The sequence below is a fragment of the Colobus angolensis genome, unplaced genomic scaffold (genome assembly GCF_000951035.1).
Source record: "Colobus angolensis palliatus isolate OR3802 unplaced genomic scaffold, Cang.pa_1.0 Scaffold105, whole genome shotgun sequence".
In the NCBI taxonomy this organism is placed as follows: Eukaryota; Metazoa; Chordata; class Mammalia; order Primates; family Cercopithecidae; genus Colobus; species Colobus angolensis.
The window spans coordinates 5,881,690-5,903,663 of NW_012111475.1; the positions used below are offsets into that span (position 1 = coordinate 5,881,690).

General features: G+C 45.2%; 1 protein-coding gene across 1 annotated transcript in view; it reads right to left on the reverse strand.

Annotated features, from left to right (window-relative positions):
• The window catches only part of TBC1D22B (TBC1 domain family, member 22B), a 75,063-nt gene that overhangs the window by 2,872 nt on the left and 50,217 nt on the right, over window positions 1-21,974 (reverse strand). Inside the window, exons 9-12 of the mRNA XM_011944567.1 lie at window positions 17,860-17,966; window positions 17,001-17,076; window positions 13,729-13,856; window positions 13,353-13,448 (exon numbers count right to left, since the gene is read on the reverse strand). Coding sequence (XP_011799957.1) covers window positions 13,353-13,448; window positions 13,729-13,856; window positions 17,001-17,076; window positions 17,860-17,966 — 407 coding nt within the window. The remainder of the gene's footprint in view (window positions 1-13,352; window positions 13,449-13,728; window positions 13,857-17,000; window positions 17,077-17,859; window positions 17,967-21,974) is intronic.

Sequence of the window (21,974 nt, forward strand, 5' to 3'; positions counted from 1 at the left end):
AAAAAAAAAAAAAAAGAAACGGACAAAATATTTATAACATTTATAGAAGATAAAAGGTTAATATGTGCAATCCATAAGGAATGCCTACAAATCAGTAAGAAAGAAGGCGAACAGCCAAATGGGAAAACAGACTATCCATGTGACTAGCTAACGCACTAATGCCAGTGGCCACTCACACTGTGATGACTTACAAACCCTGCTCCTAGCTGATCTGAATACTCCAGCAGCATCCTGCAGTGCTCAGTGGAAAGGTCTTGTGCATCCTTTACAAGATTTCCTCTTTTAGTACTAGAAGTGTAGCTGGGCATAAAGCTGCCCAAGGCACATCACTGCTATGTGTGGCCAACACCATTAGGTTCTGGCCAATTCTGGATATGAACAAAAATGATAGGTGTAAGTTTCAGGTTTTGCTCTAAACTTCTCTCCTTCCTAGAAAATGGATATGAATGGAGGAGGAGAAGTGTTCATCTTAGACCATAAAATTAAAGCATGTGTTGAAGATGGCAGAATAATAAGACAAAAGAAATCAGAGTCCCTGACACTCCAAAACCATAATGTTAGCCCTGGACTGCTTACACTTAGACTGTTAGTTGAAGGGAAATAAACAATCATCTTGTTTTAAGTCACTGTTATTTTGAGGTCGTGGTTACAGTAGACAAGTTTATATCATCTTAAATACATACCATATCTATCAAAATAAGAAATGCACATGGTCTTTGATCCAGCAACTCTCCTTCTAACTCTCTATCCTAGGGAAATAGTCACACTATTGTGTGTACAAAGGTATTCACTGCATCATTGCTTCAAATAGTGAAAAAGGATACTAGAAAAGCATCTGCCAGTATGGGAATGGTGAGATAAACCATGGATTATCCACATCATGAGATGCAAGGCAGCACTTGAAACAAGTGAAGCCAGTCTACATGTATCAATATGGGAAGACATAGAAGACATTTTGGAAAGAATAGAAAAGGCAGTTGCAGAAAAATATTTACAGTATGATCCCACTTTGGTAAAAGAAAAAACACAACAATATATTTGTGTATGTACATGTACATATAAACATTTTAGAGAAGTGGGAAACTGTTCACAGTGGTTACCATTTGGGAGGGAAGCCTTTCACTTTTCTCTCATTATACTTATGTATCTTTTAAAATAAAATCTTTGTATATTATTGTGTTATGAAATAACTTTCTTTTGAGTAATAACCACTCTAGGCTGGGCACAGTGGCTCATGCCTGTAATCCCAGAGCTTTGGGAGGCCAAAGTGGGCCAATCACTTGAGGTCAGGAGTTCGAGACCAGCCTGGCCAACATGGTGAAACCCCATCTCTACTAAAAATACAAAAATTAGCCAGGCATTGTGGTGGCCGCCTGTAGTCCCAGCTACTTGGGAGGCTGAGGCAGGAGAATTGCTTCAATCTGGGAGGCGGAGGTTGCAGTGAGCCGAGATCGCACCATTGCACTCCAGCCTGGGTGAAGCTACTCTGTGGAAATTTTGTTTACTAATAAGTAAAAAAACCCAGAAAATAAATTACCCATAACCTCACAATCAAGAGGAAGCCATTTTAAGACATTTTGGCGTATTTCCTTCCAGTCCTTTTCCTATGCATTTTACATACTTGAAATATTTTCTCTATATAATTTTCTCTATTCAGCATTTACCATAAGCATTTCCTCTAATATTAAAAATTCCTTGTAGATATTTTCAATAACCAAAGAATTTTCCATGATGTAAGAGAGACCATAATTTACATCCTCCTGTTTTGAGCATTTAATTATTTCTGGTTTTTCACTATAAAAAATTATAATGAACATCTTTATGCACAAAGTCTTATCGTGGATTATTTCCCTAAGCCAAATTCCTAGAAATGAAATTACTATTTCAAAGGGCATAAACTTTAATTAATTAATTAATTAATTTAGAGACAGAGTGTTGCTCTGTTGCCTAGGCTGGAAGGCAGTGGCACGATCTCAGTTCACTGCAACCTCTGCCTCTCCTGCCTCAGCCTCCCGAGTAGCTGGGATTACAGGTGTGCGCCACCACGCCTGGCTAATTTTTCTATTTTTAGTAGAGATGGGGTTTTACCATGTTGGCCAGGTTGGTCTCAAACTCCTGACCTCAAGTGATCCACCCGCCTTAGCCTCCCAAAGTGCTGGGATTACAGGTGTGAGCCGCTGCCCCTGGCCTGCCACAAACATTTTAAAGGATTCAACATTCAACCAGAAAATATATTCCAGACAAATGCCCATTTCCCTATATCTCTACCAGCACTACTCTCATTAAAAACAGCAAACTTTGCTAATGCTAATGTCTTCCCTTTGATCCCCAAGCCTGAGAACAGTACTCAAAGCCGTAAGTCACTATGGTGGTGAACGGCCCGAGGACTGCACATCCCAAGGTCCTCACTCTCCCCTCCATGGTTGCTGGCATCTGCTTTCTCCAACCCTCCAGGCAAATCCCTCCAGTCACATGGTTACAGAAATTCACTCAACCAGACCAGTTATTCAACCAGTTATTGATATTCACTCAACCCAGCAGATGCTCTGCTTTTAAAAACTCTGCCTTTAGCGGATCAGAACATCTTTGGAATACTCCCTCTCACAGGAGTAATTCTCTCTTGGTTCTATCCTGGCCTCAGTCCTGTCTGCCTCAAAGTTTTTTTTGTTTGTTTTCTTTGAAAGAGAACCATCATTTCTATCTCAACTTATTTTTTTAAATGTTGACCTTGGACTATAATACATGCCCCCACTCCCACGCCACCATGAACTCCCTGGCCTGTGATCCCTTTGACTCATCTCTCCTGCTTCCTACCTCCTTCCCGCAACGTGCCCCTATCCCACAACAACTGGAAAAGGCGTTGCCTCTTTTTGCTAACATTCTCCTCAGGTAGGCAACTTCTATCCTAAGTTAGGCAGGCTCTCTTTATAATGCTCTCAGTCTTTTCTGTACCTTAGACTCTTGGGCTGTCTGGTGAACCCCATCCATCTCCTCAGAATAATGGTTTTAAATATTAATACATAAAATAAAATGCATATAATCAAAAAAATTTTTGTTTTTTTTTTTTTGAGACGGAGTCTGGCTCTGTCGCCCAGGCTGGAGAGTAGTGGCCGGATCTCGGCTCACTGTAAGCTCCACCTCCTGGGTTTACGCCATTCTCCTGCCTCAGCCTCCCAAGTAGCTGGGACTACAGGTGCCCGCCACCTCGCCCGGCTAGATTACAGGCTTGAGCCACCGTGCCCGACCCAAAATTTTTTTTTAAATTTGTGTTATTCACCTCTGTGTGGTAAGATTTCTTTTTCTTATTTTTTGAGACGTAGTCTCGCTCTGTCGCCCAGGCTGGAGTGCAGTGGCACGATCTTGGCTCACCACCACCTCCGCCTCCCGGGTTCAAGTGATTCTACTGCCTCAGCCTCATGAGTAGCTGGGACTACAGGCACGAGCCACCACGCCCAGCTAATTTTTTTTTAATTTTTAGTAGAGACGGGATTTTACCGTGTTAGCCAGGATGGTCTCAATCTCCTGACCTCTTGATCTGCCCGCCTCGGCCTCCCAAAGTGCTGGGATTACAGGCATGAGCCACACGACCAGCCTAAGATTTCTTACTGGAATTTTCTAAATTTTTCTATGATGATTACATACACTTGCATAACTGATAACAAACAAGAACAGCCAACAAAGGACATAGCTCTCTAGAAGAGAATACTTTTTTTTTTTTTTAAAGGCAGAGTCTCGCTCTGTTGCCATGCTGGAGTGCAGTGGCGATCTTGGCTCACTGCAACCTCCAACTCCCAGGTTCGAGCGATTCTCCTGCCTCAGCCTCCCGAGTAGCTGAGATTACAGGTGTGCACCACCGCACCTCGCTAATTTTTGCATTTTTAGTGGAGACGGGGTTTCACCGTGTTGGCCAGGATGGTCTCGATCTCCTGACCTCGTGATCTGCCTGCCTCAGCCTCCCAAAAGTGCTGGGATTACAGGCGTGAGCCACCACACCTGGCCAAGAATACTCTTTGTTGAGATGAGATCTACCTATAATTTCCAATTCTTCCAGTCTGAACAGAAACCTCTCAAAAGCTTCCAAATAATTCCACCCCTGGACAAGTGAACATCCCCACTTCCCCCAAGGGAAGTGACGCTTAGCCGTAAGGAACCACTCTGCCACCTGGTGGCTATGCCTAAAACTGCCACATCCCCACCTCTAGCCCCTACCCTACTACGTCTACCGCCTGCTGTCCTCATGCTGCAACAATGGGAAATCCTGCCCAATGGATTAAAAAGTAGAAACTCACTTTGGGAGGCCGAGGTGGGTGGATTGCCTGAGCTTAGGAGTTCATGACTAGCCTGGGCAACATGGTGAAACCCCGTCTCTACTGAAATACAAAAAATTAGCTGGGCGTCATGGCGTGCACCTGTAGTCCCAGCTACATGGGAGGCTGAGGCAGGAGAATTGCTTGAACCCAGGAGACGGAGATTGCAGTGAGCCAAGATTGCATCACTGCACTCCAGCCTATATGACACAGTGAGGCTCCATCTCAAAAAAAAAAAAAAAAAAAAAAAAAAGGAGAAACAATAATTATGGCTGGGGGATGAAGGTGCTAATCACAAATCAGGAGCTTTTATCTAGGGGCAGAGAAGAGACACTACCAGGGCAGGGAACAACTGAAGATTTGTTACAAAGCCAGTTAATGGGAGCACTTAAGTATGACATGCACTCAGATGAGATACTACAGTCAGGAGGAGGAGAAAGCTTGTAGGGCAAGCATCAGAAAGAGATTCCCAATTAATAGAAAGGGAGCAAACACCTTTTGTAGAAAACAGCTGTAAATGGCTGAAACAGCAGAAAAGGGCCAAGCATAGTTATCTGCTGAAAATCCACACAGGAAAAGGTAATATGGCAGAGAAGGACTTTGAGCCATATGTGACCGGTGGAAAAAAAAAAAAATTAGATAAGAGGCCAAAGGTAAAGGGATAGTGGGTAATAAGCAGAGACTTTGAAAAGGGAAAGGTATAGGAAAATTCCACTAAAGACTGTCCAATAAAGGTGGCAGAATAATTGAGGAGGAAGACGAACACCAAAGATAATCAGTATAATGGCAGTTATTATTTATTGAGCACTTATTACGTATGGGGCTCTAAATGTTTCACGTGTACTTTGTACTAGTTCGTTTAATTCTACATCTACTCTATGAGATACATATTATTACCTCCATTTTACAGATGAGGAAATTGAGGCACAGAGGTTCAGGAACTTGCCTAGGGTCACAGGGTCGTGCTGGCCAGGGATTTGAGTCTAGACAATCTGGACATGTGCTTATAATCATTAGACTATATACTGCCTGCCCTGGCATGAGAAGTAAGGCATAAAGTAGAAGGAACAAAAAGAAGAGAAGTCATAAAAGAGGCTGTTTGAAGGAAATCTAGAAGCATTCACTTTTTTTGTTGTTGATTATTACTTTTATTTAGTCATTAAGTCCTTGGACTCATAGTAAGGCTTGATGCCATATTGGTGTCACACTGCCAAGCAATCCAAAGCATATGTTAGCCTTCTATTTCAACTTCTTTGTTTACTAATGTATCACTGGACCCAGCAGGCAGCTCACCCAGACAATCTTAGTAAGGATTTTGGTGCATAATAGGCCACAGTCCTTATAAAGTATCCCGTTTGTCTTACAGCTGAGAGGTGTGAACCGGCTGCAGATGTGTCACAGCTAAATTCTTGAATGGATTTTTATTATCAGTGCCACTTCTTCCTCTGCCTCTTCTTGGTCTTTCCCAGCCACCAGTGTGACCCAGCTGGTGACTAAGAGTTGACTAATTTTACTCTGCAATAAGGGCTGGCACAACCAAAGACAGGATGTATAATGATGAGCAACAAAAGAACATTAAATATGTGCTACTAAATAAGATACTGTATATAGAATCACTTTGCAGTACTGGAACATTTTTTGCAAATGTAAAGTGTATTCAAGCATGTAAAAATACCTTTCTAGTCAAATACTTTAAAACCAACCTCTTCTATTTTGAGAATCAGTGAGGAGGCAAAACATTTCCTCTGGTCCCAATACAACTTTTCAAAAACATGTCCCTGCCATATAAGCTTGTTGACAGTCAAACTTTTATTCATTGGCTCTTCCTGAATCTAGGCATTTGACAAAGTTTCCTCTCAAAGAAAGCTGTGTAGTTTCCCTCAATGGCTTGTTTTTGTTCATATGTCTAGGAATTGTGCCCTTTCTCACACCAGCTTGTTTTGGGCAGAAAGATCTTCAGTTCCCAGGGTTCCCTCCGAACTCTTGTGTGCAGGATTCAAACTGGCAATTCACCAAATGTCTGTAAAGACAGGGCCCCCATTTGGGCAGTGTTGCACAATCGCACCCTTGAGTTCTTGCAGAAGTGGTGGGTGGATGCCATCTGGTTCCAGGGATTTATTTACATTTAGTTTATTATTGAGGTCTGGAACATTCTACGGGCTTAGCACTATTTAATAACCCTGACCTGTCTCCTACAAAAGAAACCTTCAGAGTGGGAATCTCTCCAGTGGTTTCTTCCAGCTGACTTCCTTGTCATTTCACTCACTCACTCACTCAGTCACTCACTCACTCACTCGAGATTCACTCTGTTGTCCACGGATGGCTCATTGCACCCTCGACCTCCCTGGCTCAGATGATCCACCCAACCTTCCTAAGTAGCTGGGACTACAGGTGTGTGCCACCATGCCTGACTAATTTTTAAATATTTCTCTATGTTGCCCAGGGTGGTCTTGAACTCCTAGGCTCAAGTGATCCTCCTGTCTCAGTCTCCCAAAGTGCTGGGATTACAGGCATGAGCCACTGCACCTGGCCTCTTTTTATGTATTTAAAGAAATGTTGATTATTAGTCCTTAGAGTGCCCTGCATGGTGCTTCTCAAATTCCGTCCTGAGCCCTCTGAGGCCTTGCTGGTGCTGGCCGACATACTCCTGGGCTTCCATGTTTTGGGCTTCGCTGCTGCTGCTTTCCCGAGATGACTTTTTAGAATAGAGTGACCAGGTATTTGCTCAGGCACCTGTCCCCTCTGACTCAGGCAGACACTCTTCATAGAACTATTATCCTAGAGTCGGTTTTCAGGCCTCCTATGGGTTGCTTAATACTGTACAGATTTTCTGCCTGCTGCTCATCTAAGTGCCCACAACTGGGCACAGCTTATGCTCATCTACACGTGCAGTGAATTTTTGATTTTTGGAGGTGTTCCCCTGCTCCCTGTTGTAACCCCTTGGTTTTGGGTTGTAATTATGTGTGCTGCAGTGACCACAGGGAAGCCCCCCGTCATGCCTTTCCTCATCACAGAACTCACTCAACCAGTTCCTGTCCCGAGGTCTGACATTAATCTGCTTTGGGAAGTCTTCCCCAAGTCTGACATCTGCAACCTGCCTTGATGGCATATTCTGCCAATGGCTGTTGGGAATAAAAACATGTTTTTATTACAACCACCTGTGGGGATAGCAGGCCTCTCAGCACTCACAGGCTCCAGTCGTATTCCCTCAAAAGTTCCCTTTGCTTACTTCCTTTTTCTTTTTCTTTTTTTGAGACAGAGTCTCACTTTGCTGCCCTGGCTGGAGTGCACTGGCGCGATCTTGGCTCACTGTAATCTCCGCCTCCCGGATTAAAGCGATTCTCCTGCCTCAGCCTCCCAAGTAGCTGGGATTACAGGTGTGTGCTATCACGCCTGGCAAATTTTGTATTTTTAGTAGAGATGGAGTTTCACCATGTTGGCCAGGCTGGTCTTAAACTCCTGACCTCAGGTGATCTGCCTGCCGTGGCCTCCTCCCAAAGTGCTGGGATTACAGGCATGAGCCACCATGCCTGGCCTCTTACTTCCTTTTTCTAGGATCAGAGTGGAAACAGGAGGCCCTGACAGGCCTCCTATTGCTAGCCCAGATGGCCCTGTCCTCTGGGCAGATACAGTCCTCGTCAGGCTCCCCGCTGGGTAACAGAAGCTCCATTCACTTCCTTAGTAGTACATAACTGTACATTGTGGTAATGAATTGTGATTATGTAAAAATGACCCACATCAAAATGGGTAGAAAACATCTATTTGTCTATTTGTAGGTAGATTTGAGCGCTCTTACATTGTCTCCACCATTTACTTTCCTTCCAACCTTTTGAGGGTAGACTCATGACATAAATCTTAAGCGTGCAGGTTGATGATTTTTACATAAGTACACACCCAATTAACCACCACCCAGATGAAAACAGAGAACACTTCCTGTGTCTCAGGGACTCTTGCTCCTCCCCAGTCAACACGGCCTCGCCAGCCACTGATCTGACTGAAGCCTGAGAGCTCCACCAGGGCCCAGGCAGGGCTCTACGGCTCCACAGATAGGCCCAGAGATGCTCTTCACCCATAACCTGCACCAGCCCTGTGGACTCCCTGCTGCAGTCCGCCCTGGAGCATCAGAGCCTCTGCTTCCCCCAGGGATGCGTGCGAGGTGATTTCAGGCCACTTGGAGGGAGAGCATGAAAGGTCAGCAGGAGATCACGGATCTTTCTGGCAGTGGAAGGAGAAAAACCCAGGAGCCAGAATAGGAGGAGGTCACAAGGAAGACCCTGGGAGGAATTCTTTTTCAGTTTTAAAACAATAGGTTTCTGTTGTTGTTGCTAAATGTTTCTTTGTGAGAAGAAAGCCTGCTAGCAATCTCCAATGTAGGGGGATACATGGGGAAGAAGAAATCTTGAGGTGGAAACATAAGCAGATCCTTGCCTGGGAACAGCCACCATGTGAGTTTAGCTCAAGAGCTCCAGGAAGCACCTGGCAGGCCTGGGACTGACAGGCAGCAAAGCACAGTGGTTCAGAGAGTGGATTCCAGTCCTCTACCACTCACTCGGGTGACCACGGCCTAGTTACTTTAAAAAAAAAAAAAAAGGCCGGGTGCGGTGGCTCAACCCTGTAATCCCAGCACTTTGGGAGGCTGAGACAGGCGGATCACGAGGTCAGGAGATCAAGACCATCCTGGATAACCCGCTGAAACCCCGTCTCTACTAAAAAATACAAAAAACTAGCCGGGTGAGGTGGCGAGCACCTGTAGTCCCAGCTACTCGGGAGGCTGAGGCAGGAGAATGGCATAAACGCGGGAGGTGGAGCTTGCAGTGAGCTGAGATCTGGCCACTGCACTCCAGCCTGGACGACAGAGCGAGACTCTGTCTCAAAAAAAAAAAAAAAGTGCTAAAATTTAGCTGCTATTAGATTGAGCCTCACAAAACTGCCAATATTCAATCATTCTGATCTACAAAAACAACTGCATATGATTCAACCTAACATTATTATTACGATTCTATTACACTAGCCCAGGCTGAGGGCAGGAATTGTTGAGAGTCCCCTCCTACCACGAGAGGCTTTGGCCCAGCTCTGCTGACAGCTCTCATTTCAAGCCACCCATGGGCCCTGGAGGATCCAGCCGTTCTGCTCCCAGAGTCCTGTGTGCAAATGTGCCTCAGGCTTTGTCCAGCGGTCTCAGGAAGGAAACCTCTCAGTGTTATCTCCTTTGTCGGTTTTTGGTCCCTCTGCCAGGCAGTGGCCCCAGACAACTGCTTGGCCAGGGAGAAGCACGCACCCTTGCTGCTGGGGGGTTTGGCCGCAGCTGGGACCCAGCCCTTTGCCCCTGTGTTCTCTGATGCCTCCTCTTCATCCCAGTTTCCTCATCCAGGTCAGCAGTTTCCCCCAGTATGAACCTTGTATGGTTTACTCATTATGTTAAAAACCACTTAATTAGAAAAGTGGGTTTTTAAAGTTTGCCTCATTGCTTCCAGGACTCATGAATACACTAAAGGTAGTATTAATATCAACGATAATAAGCTCACTGTTTGGAGGACTATGTATCAAGTACACTATTCTAACTGCCTCACATGTATTTGTTACTTTAATCTCATCATAGCCCAAGGAGGCAGGTCCTATTGCCCCATTTATAGATAAGAAAATGGAGGCACAGAGAAACAAGTTACTTACTTACAGCTGCATGTTTAGGAAAGTGGGAGAGTTGGGATCTCACCCCAGGCAGTCTGGCTCCAAAGACCATGATTTAATCACTGTACTATTGTGTGTAGTCCCCAACCTTGACAGGAAGCTATCTGCTTCCTCTCTGAACCCCTTACTGGCTTCCCTTATATCTGGCTCGTTTTCCCTGTTCTTTAAGTGTAACCAGTTTGCTGGTCTGCTAAAACTGCTGCAGCTACCACTTTTATTTCTGTAACCACTTCACCTGGTTTTTCTTTGAGTCACTTAAGGTGGCTTTTAGCCCTAAAACTTCTCTTCCAGTCTGGGCATGTTTGGTTTTTTACAATGCCTGTATTCATCTACAGAGCTTCCTTCACAGTGATTTCACCACAAGCAGCCCTTCAGCAGTTAGGATACACGTGCCTACTTTCTCTGCGAAAGTCACACCCAACAGGTCAACCTTACACAATGCTTTGTGCCCTTGTTCCTCACACCTCTGCCATGATTCTGTCTCCTAAAGGGCACTGCCTGTCTAGCCTAACACCCAGGCACATTTTCTTCTTTTATCATTCATAGAATTTTAGAACTATGGAGGTAGGAGGAACTTTTCACCTTACCCAGTTTAATCGCCCATTCTACTTTGTCTGAAAGAAAGACGTGAGACTCCTCCACGAACAGGATTAATCAAGGTGTTAATAGAGCAGCAGACAATAGTCCCAATGCTGTTCTGTTGGGTATTGCCAAAAGACCTCAGACCTACCAGATAATTGAAAATGCTACACAGTAAAGAACATCTCTAGGATTAACATAGCTGTAAAGTCACAGAGCATTGTCCTCTGTTCTGCCGATATTGTGAACTGCTAAAAGCCGTTCCAGGAATCGTCTGCACCTCCCTGAGCTGATCTGGGAAGCACTTTTATCACATATGGCAAAGCTCTGTGCCTGGCTCATGATAACTAAATTAAACTTCATGCTCTTATTATCCGGCTCCACCTCAACCACATTATCAAAATGGATAGCTCATCCCGGCATACAGCCATTCCAGCCCCCCTTGTCCTCATTTATCCTAGAATGCCACACATGCTGCTCACTGGCAGAAGCCATGGTTCTTAATCAGTAGCCCGAAGCCTCGGCACCATGGCTAGCATCTACTCACAGAAATCAACGCATCCGCTCTCCTTTTTCTTCCAAAGCCCTTACTTGGGCAAGCTGGGTCCTGTCTTTCCATCTATCTACTAAATAGTCTTCTGTTCTTTTGCCGCCTAACACCAATCACAGAGTGGTAATACTCAGGGATCACATGGAGACACTGCTGATCTTCAGAACATCTACGTTATAGTTAGAACTTATAAAAGCATTCAACTTTCTCTGGCCTTTCCCACTGCTTTTAAAATAAGTATATGCCTATTAAAAACAAACAAACCAAAAAAACTCTCAGTTCAGAAACATGCAAAGCATAAAAGCAACACATCCCCCACCCCCAACCCCAATGATTCTCTCTGGAGAGCCCGACAATCTCTCTCCTCAATCCTTATTTCCCTGACCCTGGAACAGCTCCTAGCCCACCCACCACCTAACACAGGCCCTTCTTGAGTTTTCTACATAGGGACTGTGAAGGGGTTCCTAGAAGCTGTACTCTTGCTGGTCATCTCCTCTCAGCCTCCTCTGCTCCCTGACCTCTTCATGTAGTCACGTAAGAGTGTGTCAGGGCTGGGGCCCTGGTCCCCTTCTCTGTCCATCCTTCCTTCCTCAGGGATCTCATCCAGTGTGTTGGCTTTAAGTAGCGTCTAGGCAAAGGCTCCTAAATGTATAGGTCCAGTCCAGATCTCTCTTTCAAACTCCAAACTCAAGATATATTTGCCTAGTCTGCATCTCTATTTAGACGTCTAATGGCACTTCAAATCCAATATGCCCGGAGCTGGACTCTTGCTGTCCCCACTGTAGCCTTCTCCATAAACTATAAAGCCATCCAGACTCACCCCTTTCTGTTGTACTCTACACCCAATTCATCAGGAAATGTTGTTGGCTCTATTTACTAAATAGATCCAAAATCTGGCCACTTCTTACACCTCCACCGTCACCATCCAAGTCCCACCACCTTCATGTCTCATCTGGAGGACTACAGTAGCATCCTGGGTGGTCTCTATTTCCACTCTTGCCCACACCTACAGTCTACATAGAAGCCAGCATGGCCCTATTGAAACATAAGTCAGATTGTGTCACTCTCTTCTGCTCATGGCTCTCTTAGAGCTCCTCTTCCACTCAGAGTAAAAGTCAAAGTTCTTACAGCGGCTACAAAGTCCTCTGTGATCTGGGTCCCTGTGACTCTTCTGACCTCACCTCTTCCGACTCTTCGCTTGGATCACTCTGCTCCAGGCCACACCAGTGACCGCCATGATTCCTTCCACGGCTCAGGCATGCTGCTGCCTGAGGCCCTTGCACTGGCTGTTTCCTCTGCCTAGACACTCTTCCTGCAGATGTCCAGGTGGTTTGCTCCTTCACCTTCCCCAGGTCTTTCCTCAGACGTCACCTTCTCAGTGAACCTATCGAGACTACTTTATTCGAAATTGCAACCTGTCTCTTCTCTATCACCTAATAAAACCTTTACCCTGCTCTACTTTTTAAAAAAAGATTATTTCTTTTTTTTTTGAGACGGAGTCTGGCTCTGTTGCCCAGGCTGGAGTACAGTGGCCGGATCTCAGCTCACTGCAAGCTCCGCCTCCCGGGTTTACGCCATTCTCCTGCCTCAGCCTCCGGAGTAGCTGGGACTACAGGCACCCACCACCTCGCCTGGCTAGTTTTTTGTATTTTTTAGTAGAGACGGGGTTTCACCGTGTTAGCCAGGATGGTCTCGATCTCTTGACCACGTGATCCGCCCGTCTCGGCCTCCCAAAGTGCTGGGATTACAGGCTTGAGCCACCGCGCCCGGCCAAAAAAAGATTATTTCTTAGCACCTTTACATTCTTTTTAATTTACTATTTACTATGATGTTTACTGTATGTCTCCCCACAACTATCAGAATATATAAACTTTATGAGAACAGAGACCTCTCTCTGTTTCACTTCCTAATATAGCCTTTGTCTTTGACAGTGCTGGCATGTGGCAAGCATTCAATAAATGCTTGTCAATGAATGACTGAAAGATCTCTCAGGCCTGCCCAGTCACTCTGCAGCCATTCTGGCACAAAGACCCTTCTCACACTGAAGAACCCTGGGCTCCAGTGACTTCCTGCCAACTAAGAGGGACGACCCCTTCGGAGCACCCCTTCTCCCTTCCTACTCCTAGCCAGGTACCTGCTGTGGCACCTTCTGTCTGCGCTGCCCACTGAGGGGCTAACTCCCATTCTAATGTTCATTCCCTACCCACACTAACCTCTTGGCCACTCACCTGAAAGTCCTCCTCATCCAAGATCTCTTTCCTCCACTTGATCAAGAAGGCTGCACACACATAGAGATGAAAGTGGGAGAACCCTTCTGGTTCAGACTGGGAAGCAAAAAAATAAGAGTTAGGTCTTCCAGCCCTGACAAGGATTCAGCTCTGGTCTTCTCAGTTCCATTCCTACTGGGAGGAGGGAAACTCCTTCACGGTTGGGGAGATGAGTTGTGAAGAGGCTTAGCAAAGGCCCTGCCCTGAGGCTAAAGCAGACATGGAAGTAGAAAAGAGGAGAAGGGGAAACTTCTAAGCAGCTACACTCTACAACTTGGCAGGGAGCTGGACACCTCAGGGACAGCCTGGCACAGAGAGGCCAGGGAATCCCTCCTACCTGATATGTGTCCCACAGGCGGATGGTGCAGCGAAGAGGAAGCTCCCGCATAAGCAGGTTGTTCATCCAGCGGAAGGCAAACTGCAGGTATTCTACCTCGTACCTCCTGAAGTGATTATGTACCTGCTCTGAAACAGGAAGCATCATTGGGGATCATCATCCTAGGGGACTGGACCCTGACAGGGCCACAGGAGCCAAAACAGCAGCCCTCACTTCTTACTGCCCCCTCCCATGGGTAAGCAGACACAGAGGGGGCAGACAGCATGTGACTGTCCTTTATGTTTGATTCCATCATCTCACGGCAACACTGCATGGTTAACTCAGCCCAGCAGACAGAACTATTTTAATATCCCACAGCGATGTTCTAGGAGCCCCACTTCGTTCGCGGGGCCGCTCTGGCCACAAAGCAGAGGATATGAGGTTCACTTGGCTGCTCCACCTTAGTACTCATCAAAGAAGGAGCCAGAATGGAAAAGAACCATGGAGGTCACCCTGGCCACCCTCCTACTGGCAAGGAACTCCTCTTCAGCATCCCCACCAGATGGCTAGCCAGCAGGGATGTGAAAACTGCCAGCGAAAGGGGCTCACAAACTCCACTCAAGGGCAGCCTCTTCCACTGATGTATGAAGTGATTCACCAGAAAGCGCTTCACCATATTCAACAAAACCAGCTGCCTCCTCACTCCCACCCCTTGGTGTTGGTGTGGTGTTCTCAGGTAAGCCCAAATAAACCTGACTGCTGTTCTACATGACAGCTCTCCAAATAACGCTTAGTGGGACTGTTTTCTAAATTACCGTCCTCAGTTTCCTAACCTATAAAACAGGAATAATCACTCACACCTCAGAGGGTTTCAGGGAAAATAAACAAGAAAACACAAGTAAAGTGCTTACAATGGCACCTGGCACATGGTAAATATTTCAAACAATTCTTAAAAGAAGAACTATTAACAATGGTTATGGCCAGGTGCCGTGGCTCACGCCTGTAATCCCAGCACTTTGGGAGGCTGAGGTGGGCGGATTGTTGAGCCCAGGAGCTCAAGACCAGGTTGGGCAACATGGCAAAAGCCTGACTCTACTAAAAATACAAAAATTAGCCAGGCATCGTGGTGCACACCTATAGTTCCAGCAACTCGGGAGGCTGAGGTGGGAAGATCCTTTGAGCCAGGAGGTCCAGGCTGTAACGAGCCAAGATTTCACCGCTGCACTCCAGCCTGGGCGACAGAGCAAGACTCCATCTCAAAAAACAACAGTTATTTCTGGGGAGAAGAATTTAAGGAGAGGAAGGATTCCTACCTTATCACCCTGGCTGGAGTACAGTGGTGCGACCTTGGCTCACTGTAGCCTCGACCTCCTGGGCTCGAGAGATCCTTCCATCTCAGCCTCCTGAGTAGCTGGGACTACAGTCGTGTGCCACCATGCCCAGCTACTTTTTAAATTTTTTGTAGAGAAGGGGTCTCACCATGTTGCCCAGGCTGGTCTTGAACTCCCAGGCTCAAGTGATCCTCCTGCCTCGGCCTCCCAAAGTGCTGGGATTACAGGTGTGAATCACCGTCCCCAGCCTGTTTAAATTTTTTTAAATGAGGAAGTATTACTTCTACAATGCAAAGAAACATCCAAGATATATATACACTTAAAAATCCACTATTCCAAAGTACTATGCCTTTATGTATCATGTATTTGTAAGGGCGGAAAAAATAAGGATAGGGCAGACAGTGGCAGAAACCACAGCATCTGCTTGTTGGAACCTGATTGATGACCAGCCTCTGGCAGCCAGCTTATCCCCCAGAAGAGGGCAGCATACACCCTGTGCTAGGATAGGTTCCGGTTGAGGGATGTCAGAGACCTGCACCTGGGGCCCCACCATGAGGGCTAATAGCTGGGCCAGAGTGATAAGACACAGCGGAAAAAAACATTCCACATGTGGCATATGGGAAGTAACTGTGAATAAACAAATGGGTTCAGAAGATTGAAATGCTGAGTCAAAAAACAGAGTGAGTGGAACAACTCAAGGAAAGTTTTCATGAAAAGAGAACCTGGGGCCGGGCGCGGTGGCTCAAGCCTATAATCCCAGCACTTTGGGAGGCCGAGACGGGCGGATCACGAGGTCAGGAGTTCGAGACCATCCTGGCTAACACGGTGAAACCCCGTCTCTACTAAAAAAATACAAAAAGCTAGCCGGGCGAGGTGGCTGGCGCCTGTAGTCCCAGCTACTTGGGAGGCTGAGGCAGGAGAATGGCATAAACCCGGGAGGCGGAGCTTGCAGTGAGCTGAGATCCGGCCACTGCACTCCAGCCTGGGCGACAGAGCCAGACTCCCTCTCAAAAAAAAAAAGAGAACCTAGGAAAGAAGAGAGAAAGATATACAATACAATGTTGGGGGTGGGGGTGGACAGCAGGTAGGGAAGAAAGGCTTTGCTTGGGTGAAGCAGAAAATCCAATGAGTAGGAAAGCCTGGGAATAACATTTGTTAGCTGGTGTCAGGACAGGCAGAGTCCTATGGGGGCTACTACAACTTAACTAGTGTTAGAGATCCCACCAACTTCTCTCCCAGGGCCTCAGTTTCTTCATCAGTCAACAGCAGAGCTTCCTGAGTTGTCCTTTCGTTCTAACATTCTACAACTCTAGGCTAAAGCTGAGGAATTCCTGTAAGGCTGTTCCTCAAAGACATGTGCCTTAGGAAGAGCCACATCTCAGTTTCCCCACTCCACACAAGTCCTGGGAAGCTGTGTAAAGTCCTGCTCGGGTATCAGCCAGGCCCGAAGACTCCATGTCAAGCCCAGGAGTTCTGAGTTACATCACAACATGAAGGACAAGGCCGGACGACAGACTGGATGCTGAAGGCAATGGAGAGTCATGGGAGGCTTCAGAGCAGAAGAGGGATGTGGCCAGAAGAGAGCTGCAGAAAGATGCAGTTGTGTGACAGATAGTTTGGAAGAGAAGAGTATGGAGGAGGCAAGTCCTCTGAGAAGGAAGCTGGACCAGAGCTGTGGCTGGGGAAATGGGGAAGGGGTGTACTGAGGAGAGCTGCTGAAGGAGAACCGATAGAGACTGGTGATAGGAAACCAAGGGGAAAGAAGAACTTGAGATAACAGCACAGTTCTCACTTTGCCTTCCTGCTGAGATGTGGAAGGATGCTGGTGCTGCCAGCAGCACTGAGTGTACTGGAAAGGGTCATGGCTAGGAAGACAGCTGAGGAGAGGACCCACAAGTACAACCGGCTCAAATCAGAATCAACCGTGCTATTGCTAGAGAACTCTTCTCCCTCTGAACCTACCATCAATCCGGCTGACAAGCTCTTCCAGTGCCTTCACCTTCTTCTGGATCCCTGGTTGTGCAAAGGTGTAGTTATCCTGCAAATGACATAGAGCCCAGGATGAACATGGACTCTAACTTGTGCTACCACCTGACATTCACTGAAACACGTTTAAAAGTTCAGGCTGTTTTCCAAAGCTAGTACCAATGGCCAGTGACAGTGTTCTGGGAAACAAAGAAATCTACAGAACAACAGTGTAGGGGGAAAGCCCAATGGAGCCCTGCAGTGTGGAAGCAAAATGCTTGGGGTACAGGGCAGAAAGGAGCAGTCTATTTCAATGACAAAGCCAAGGCAACATGGAGATTTCTGCAGACTCCAAGGGACATGACACCATCACTGTTCTGTTTTTGTTTTTGTTTTGAGATAGGGTCTCACTCTATCGCCCAGGCTGGAGTGCAGTGGTGTGATCATGGCTAACTACAGCTTTGTCCTCCTAGGCTCAAGGATCCTCCCACCTTAGCCCACTGAGGACCTGGTACTACAGGCACACGCCACCACGCTTGGCTAATTTTAAAATTTTTTGTAGAGATGAGGTCTCTCTATGTTGCCTAGGCTAGTCTTGAACTCCTGAGCTCAAGCGATCCTCCAGTCTTGGCCTCCCAAAGTGGTGGGATTATAGGCGTGAGCCACTGTGCCCGACCCACCATTGCTGTTTGAAAGCTGTAAAGCTAATGAAGAAGGATAGAGAGGGACCAAAAGGAGGAGGAGCCATAGTGGGTGGGTGGGTGGTCCTGCCTGATACAGAAGAGCAAGAGTGAAACCAAAGGCCTGCTGGGAGCCCCTGGACCTAGATGCTCCCACAAGGGCAGAAGCAGCTCACCTGGATTCCATCCAATAGCTTGCTCATGCACCAAAAGCTGTCAGCCTCAATGCTTCGCAGCATGTCTTGGGACAAGTTGGTCACGTCAAAGTTCTCCACATCCTCTTCTGTAAAACAAAAGGTGAAGAAAGTCCAGAGGTCTTATCTAAAAATAGAGAGAGAAAGATAGATTCGAGTGTCTTCAACGGGGTCTTTAGCGCCAAGTGAGGACCAGGCTAACCTGATGTTAAGAAACGAGGGCCTGCCCCTCTACTCTCTGTGTCAGGTGGACAAATGTGTCCCAGGGAAGTTCTTGAAGATCTCATTACAACACTGGACAGGCCATTTCTCACACTAGTCCCATCAGGTTCAACATATCTTTCTCTTCCTTGGTATTTGTTCACTCAGTTTTAGAAAATGATACTTCAGGTCTCATGTTCAATGAATTATACTCAGCTCCCTGAAGACGGCCTGGAAAATGTCTTTGATTTCAGCTCAGTGAGCTGTCTAGCACACTTACACTCATATGTAGGGAGAACAGCTAGGATCAGAAAGCCCCCACAGTTTATTTTAAAGATGGAATTCCCAAGTTCTGGTAAGGCAGACCCACAGCCTTGCCACTCAGAGGAGAAGGTATGCATGTAAAGGAAAATGAGTCAAGCCTGTGAGTGCTTCTAGGACTTAATTCCAACAAGACGGTATTTCTCAAGATGGGTTCTGCAAAACATCAATCCTACAGGACACTCAAAAAAAGGGGGGGGTCGGGTTCCACAGACAAATATGGTTGGGAAATGATGCATTAGATATCCCCATCTTGGAGATTAGCAAAGATCACAGAACACAAAAGGGTTTGAGAAGTTAACAGACATTCTGCATTAAGTAAATCTGCTTAACTTTGTTTATCCAGCATTTCCCAAGTTTATCTAGCCACGAGACCTCTTTGGAGAGGATTATCTGTTAGCTTCTCATGGAAACCTCCCACTGAGTAACAGGAATGAGAATCTGTCTCATCTGAGATGCAAGTGAGGAAAACATAAGCAGCCTTCCAGAAACCCGAAGAAGGAAAAGGCTATGTGATGTGTCCTTCCTAGCCCGTGTTTAACTCCCCCTTCCTGTCACAGAGAGGTGAAGTAGTAAGAAGCGCTGTATTTGCCCAACAAGAAAGGCCTCTGTGTATGTCTGTCCGAGGCCACACACAGAAACAGTCAAGCCCTTGAGTTCTCCACCAGACAGCTTTTCTCATCAGACCTACAACCCCTATTCTGGAAACAGATGTTCACTGCAATCCCTTGCGCTACAAAGACACAGGCATCAGACAAAATGTATTCACAAGCTAGCTTTTTCTTCTTCCTTTCTTTCTTTCTTTTTTTTTGAGACAGGATCTCACTCTGATGCCCAGGCTGGAGTGCAGTGGCATGATCTCGGCTCACTGCAGCCTTGACTTCCCAGGCCCAGATGATCCTCCCACTTCAGCCTCCCAAGTAGCTGAGACTACAGGTGCACACAACCACGCCAATTTTTTGTAATTTTTGTAGAGATGAGTTTTTGCCATGTTTCCCAGGCTGGTCTCAAACTCCTGGACTCAAGTGATCCTCACACCTCAGCCTCACAAAGTGCTAGGATTACAGGAGTGAGCCACTGTGCCTGACCCCAGCCTTTTCATTTCTAAGAATTGTTACTAAGACCTATAACTGAACCTCCTCGAGATAACATGTAACAACTCTTGGATTCTCATCCTGTTTGAAGAGCCATTTTTAAAATGAACATGGAGGCTGGGGGAAAAAAAAAACCCTCTTGAGAAGGGTGGGGTGCTTTATCAGAAAAGCTATGACTCTACGAATGACCTAAAAAAAAAAAAAAAAATCCAACTTGAAGGCCAGCTGCAGTTAATATACATAAAGTGCTAAATACAGTGCCTGGCACACAGTAGGCACAATATAGCTATCTTAGATGAAATTTATTAGGAACTTGTAATGACATAAAAAAGCATGTCACAGTATTAAGGAGAAAAGAGGGGAAAAAGTATTTATGGCATACTTTCTTACTGTACATACAATATTTATATGTTTATATAAGCACAGAGGAAAGACAAAACATCGCAAGGTTTACAGTATTTATTCCCCAGGTGGTAAGAATGAAGGATTTTATTTCCTTAAAGGTTTATTGGACTTTTCAAAATTTCTGTAATAAGCAGAATTTTTATAGTCATTTTACATGCACAGTATCTTAGAAAAAAAAAGAGCCACAACTGACTACATCTGCCGTTTATCACCAAAAAAGAGTAAAGAAGATTTTGTAAAACAACACTAAACTTGCAGAAACTAAAAATCTAGATAGCATATAAAGATCAATTTGAGAAATCACATTTTATTTTTGAGACAGAGTTTTGCTCTTGTCACCCAGGCTGGAGTGCAATGGCACGATCTCAGCTCACTGCAGCCTCTACCTTCCAGGTTCAAGCAATTCTCCTGCCTCAGCCTCCTAAGTAGATGGGATCACAGGCATGAGGCACTACACCTGGCTAATTTTGTATTTTCAGTAGAGACAGGGTTTCACCATGTTGGCCAGGCTGGTCTCAAACTCCTGACCTCAGGTGATCTGCCTGCCTCTGCCTCCCAAAGTGGTAGGATTACAGGTGTGAGCCACCATGCCCAGCTGAGAAATCATATTAAAAAAAACTCTTCCAGGAAATATCATTTTTCTTTTATTCCTATTATTCCTTTTATTATTTTTCTTGCATTCCTATTATTCCTTTTATTCTTTTATTGTATCCTAACTTAAACATTTACTATGTAGTGGTTTTTCTGTTTTTTTATGTATGTAAGTATATATAGATATTTGTGTTCTTATATATGGAAGTATATATACACATTTTAAAATATATGTAAGTAAATTTTATATATAGATCTACAGATCTAGATATCTATATACAGATATAGCTATGTATATCTATAGCAATCTATAATCTCTGTAGATATCTATAGAGATATACTTACATCTATTTAATATAGACAAAGCTATATTAAAATATAATTATATTATATATAATTATATTTCATTTATATTTCATATATATGAAATATAAATTTCATATATGAAATATAATTATAAACTATATAAAATAATTATATATTATATATTTTATAATATATATTTGCATATTAAGTTTAAATTGTTTTACCTAATATTTTACATTATGTTTTATATTATATTTTAATATTATATAATTAATTTAGTTAAATGATATTGGGCTGTAAAACCCAGTTCAGGATCTTCCTTTGACTTTTTGCTTCATGTTACATTTCTAAGGTCCGTGTTCCTGTACATGCCTCTAGTTCATTGCTGCATAGTGTGCTTCCATCACACTTTATCCATTCCCTCAGGGATGGATATACCCAGGTTGCCTCCAACTCTTATGACCATAAACAATGCTCCAAGGAACTGTCTCCTTTGAGAACTGCTCTGGGTCACAGGCTCAGGCAGACTCTTCTCCAGGACTAACCTCACAACAATGCACAAAGGAGGAGAGCCCTTTCCCTATTCATGAGCATGACTTCTAATCCATCCTAGGCAGCAGCTCCTTCTTTATGAGAACAGGGTTGTTGGAAAAAAGTGAAACCCACAAGGAAGGATCGAGACAAAAACCACCCCAACTCCTCATACACATTTCCCAACGGAAGATCCAGAGCTCCATAATAAACTGAAGGGTCTTTTCCAACTTGGGCATTTTAGGATTCCAGAACATTGCATGTAAATACAAGCAGAATTGGAAACCGCACATGGCAGGGTAAAAAGAGAGCAAGAGCCCCAGTTCCTGGGGGCAACAGGATCACTGCTGTCACATCAGCCCTAGTGACCTGTGGCTTTTTTGTCAGACAGAATAGCAAGCACGTGGCTAAGAGAAGACTCTGGAGCCAGACTGCAGAGCTCAAGTCCTGGCTCTGTCACTCAGTAGCTATGTGACTTTGCACAGATGACTTTACTTTCTGTGTCTCAATCCTCATCTGTTAAAGTGGTAATATCGGTACCAATGTCATAGGATATCCTTTGGATTAAATAAGTTAGTTAACATATGAAAAGTGCTAACAAGGCCGGGCGCGGTGGCTCAAGCCTGTAATCCCAGCACTTTGGGAGGC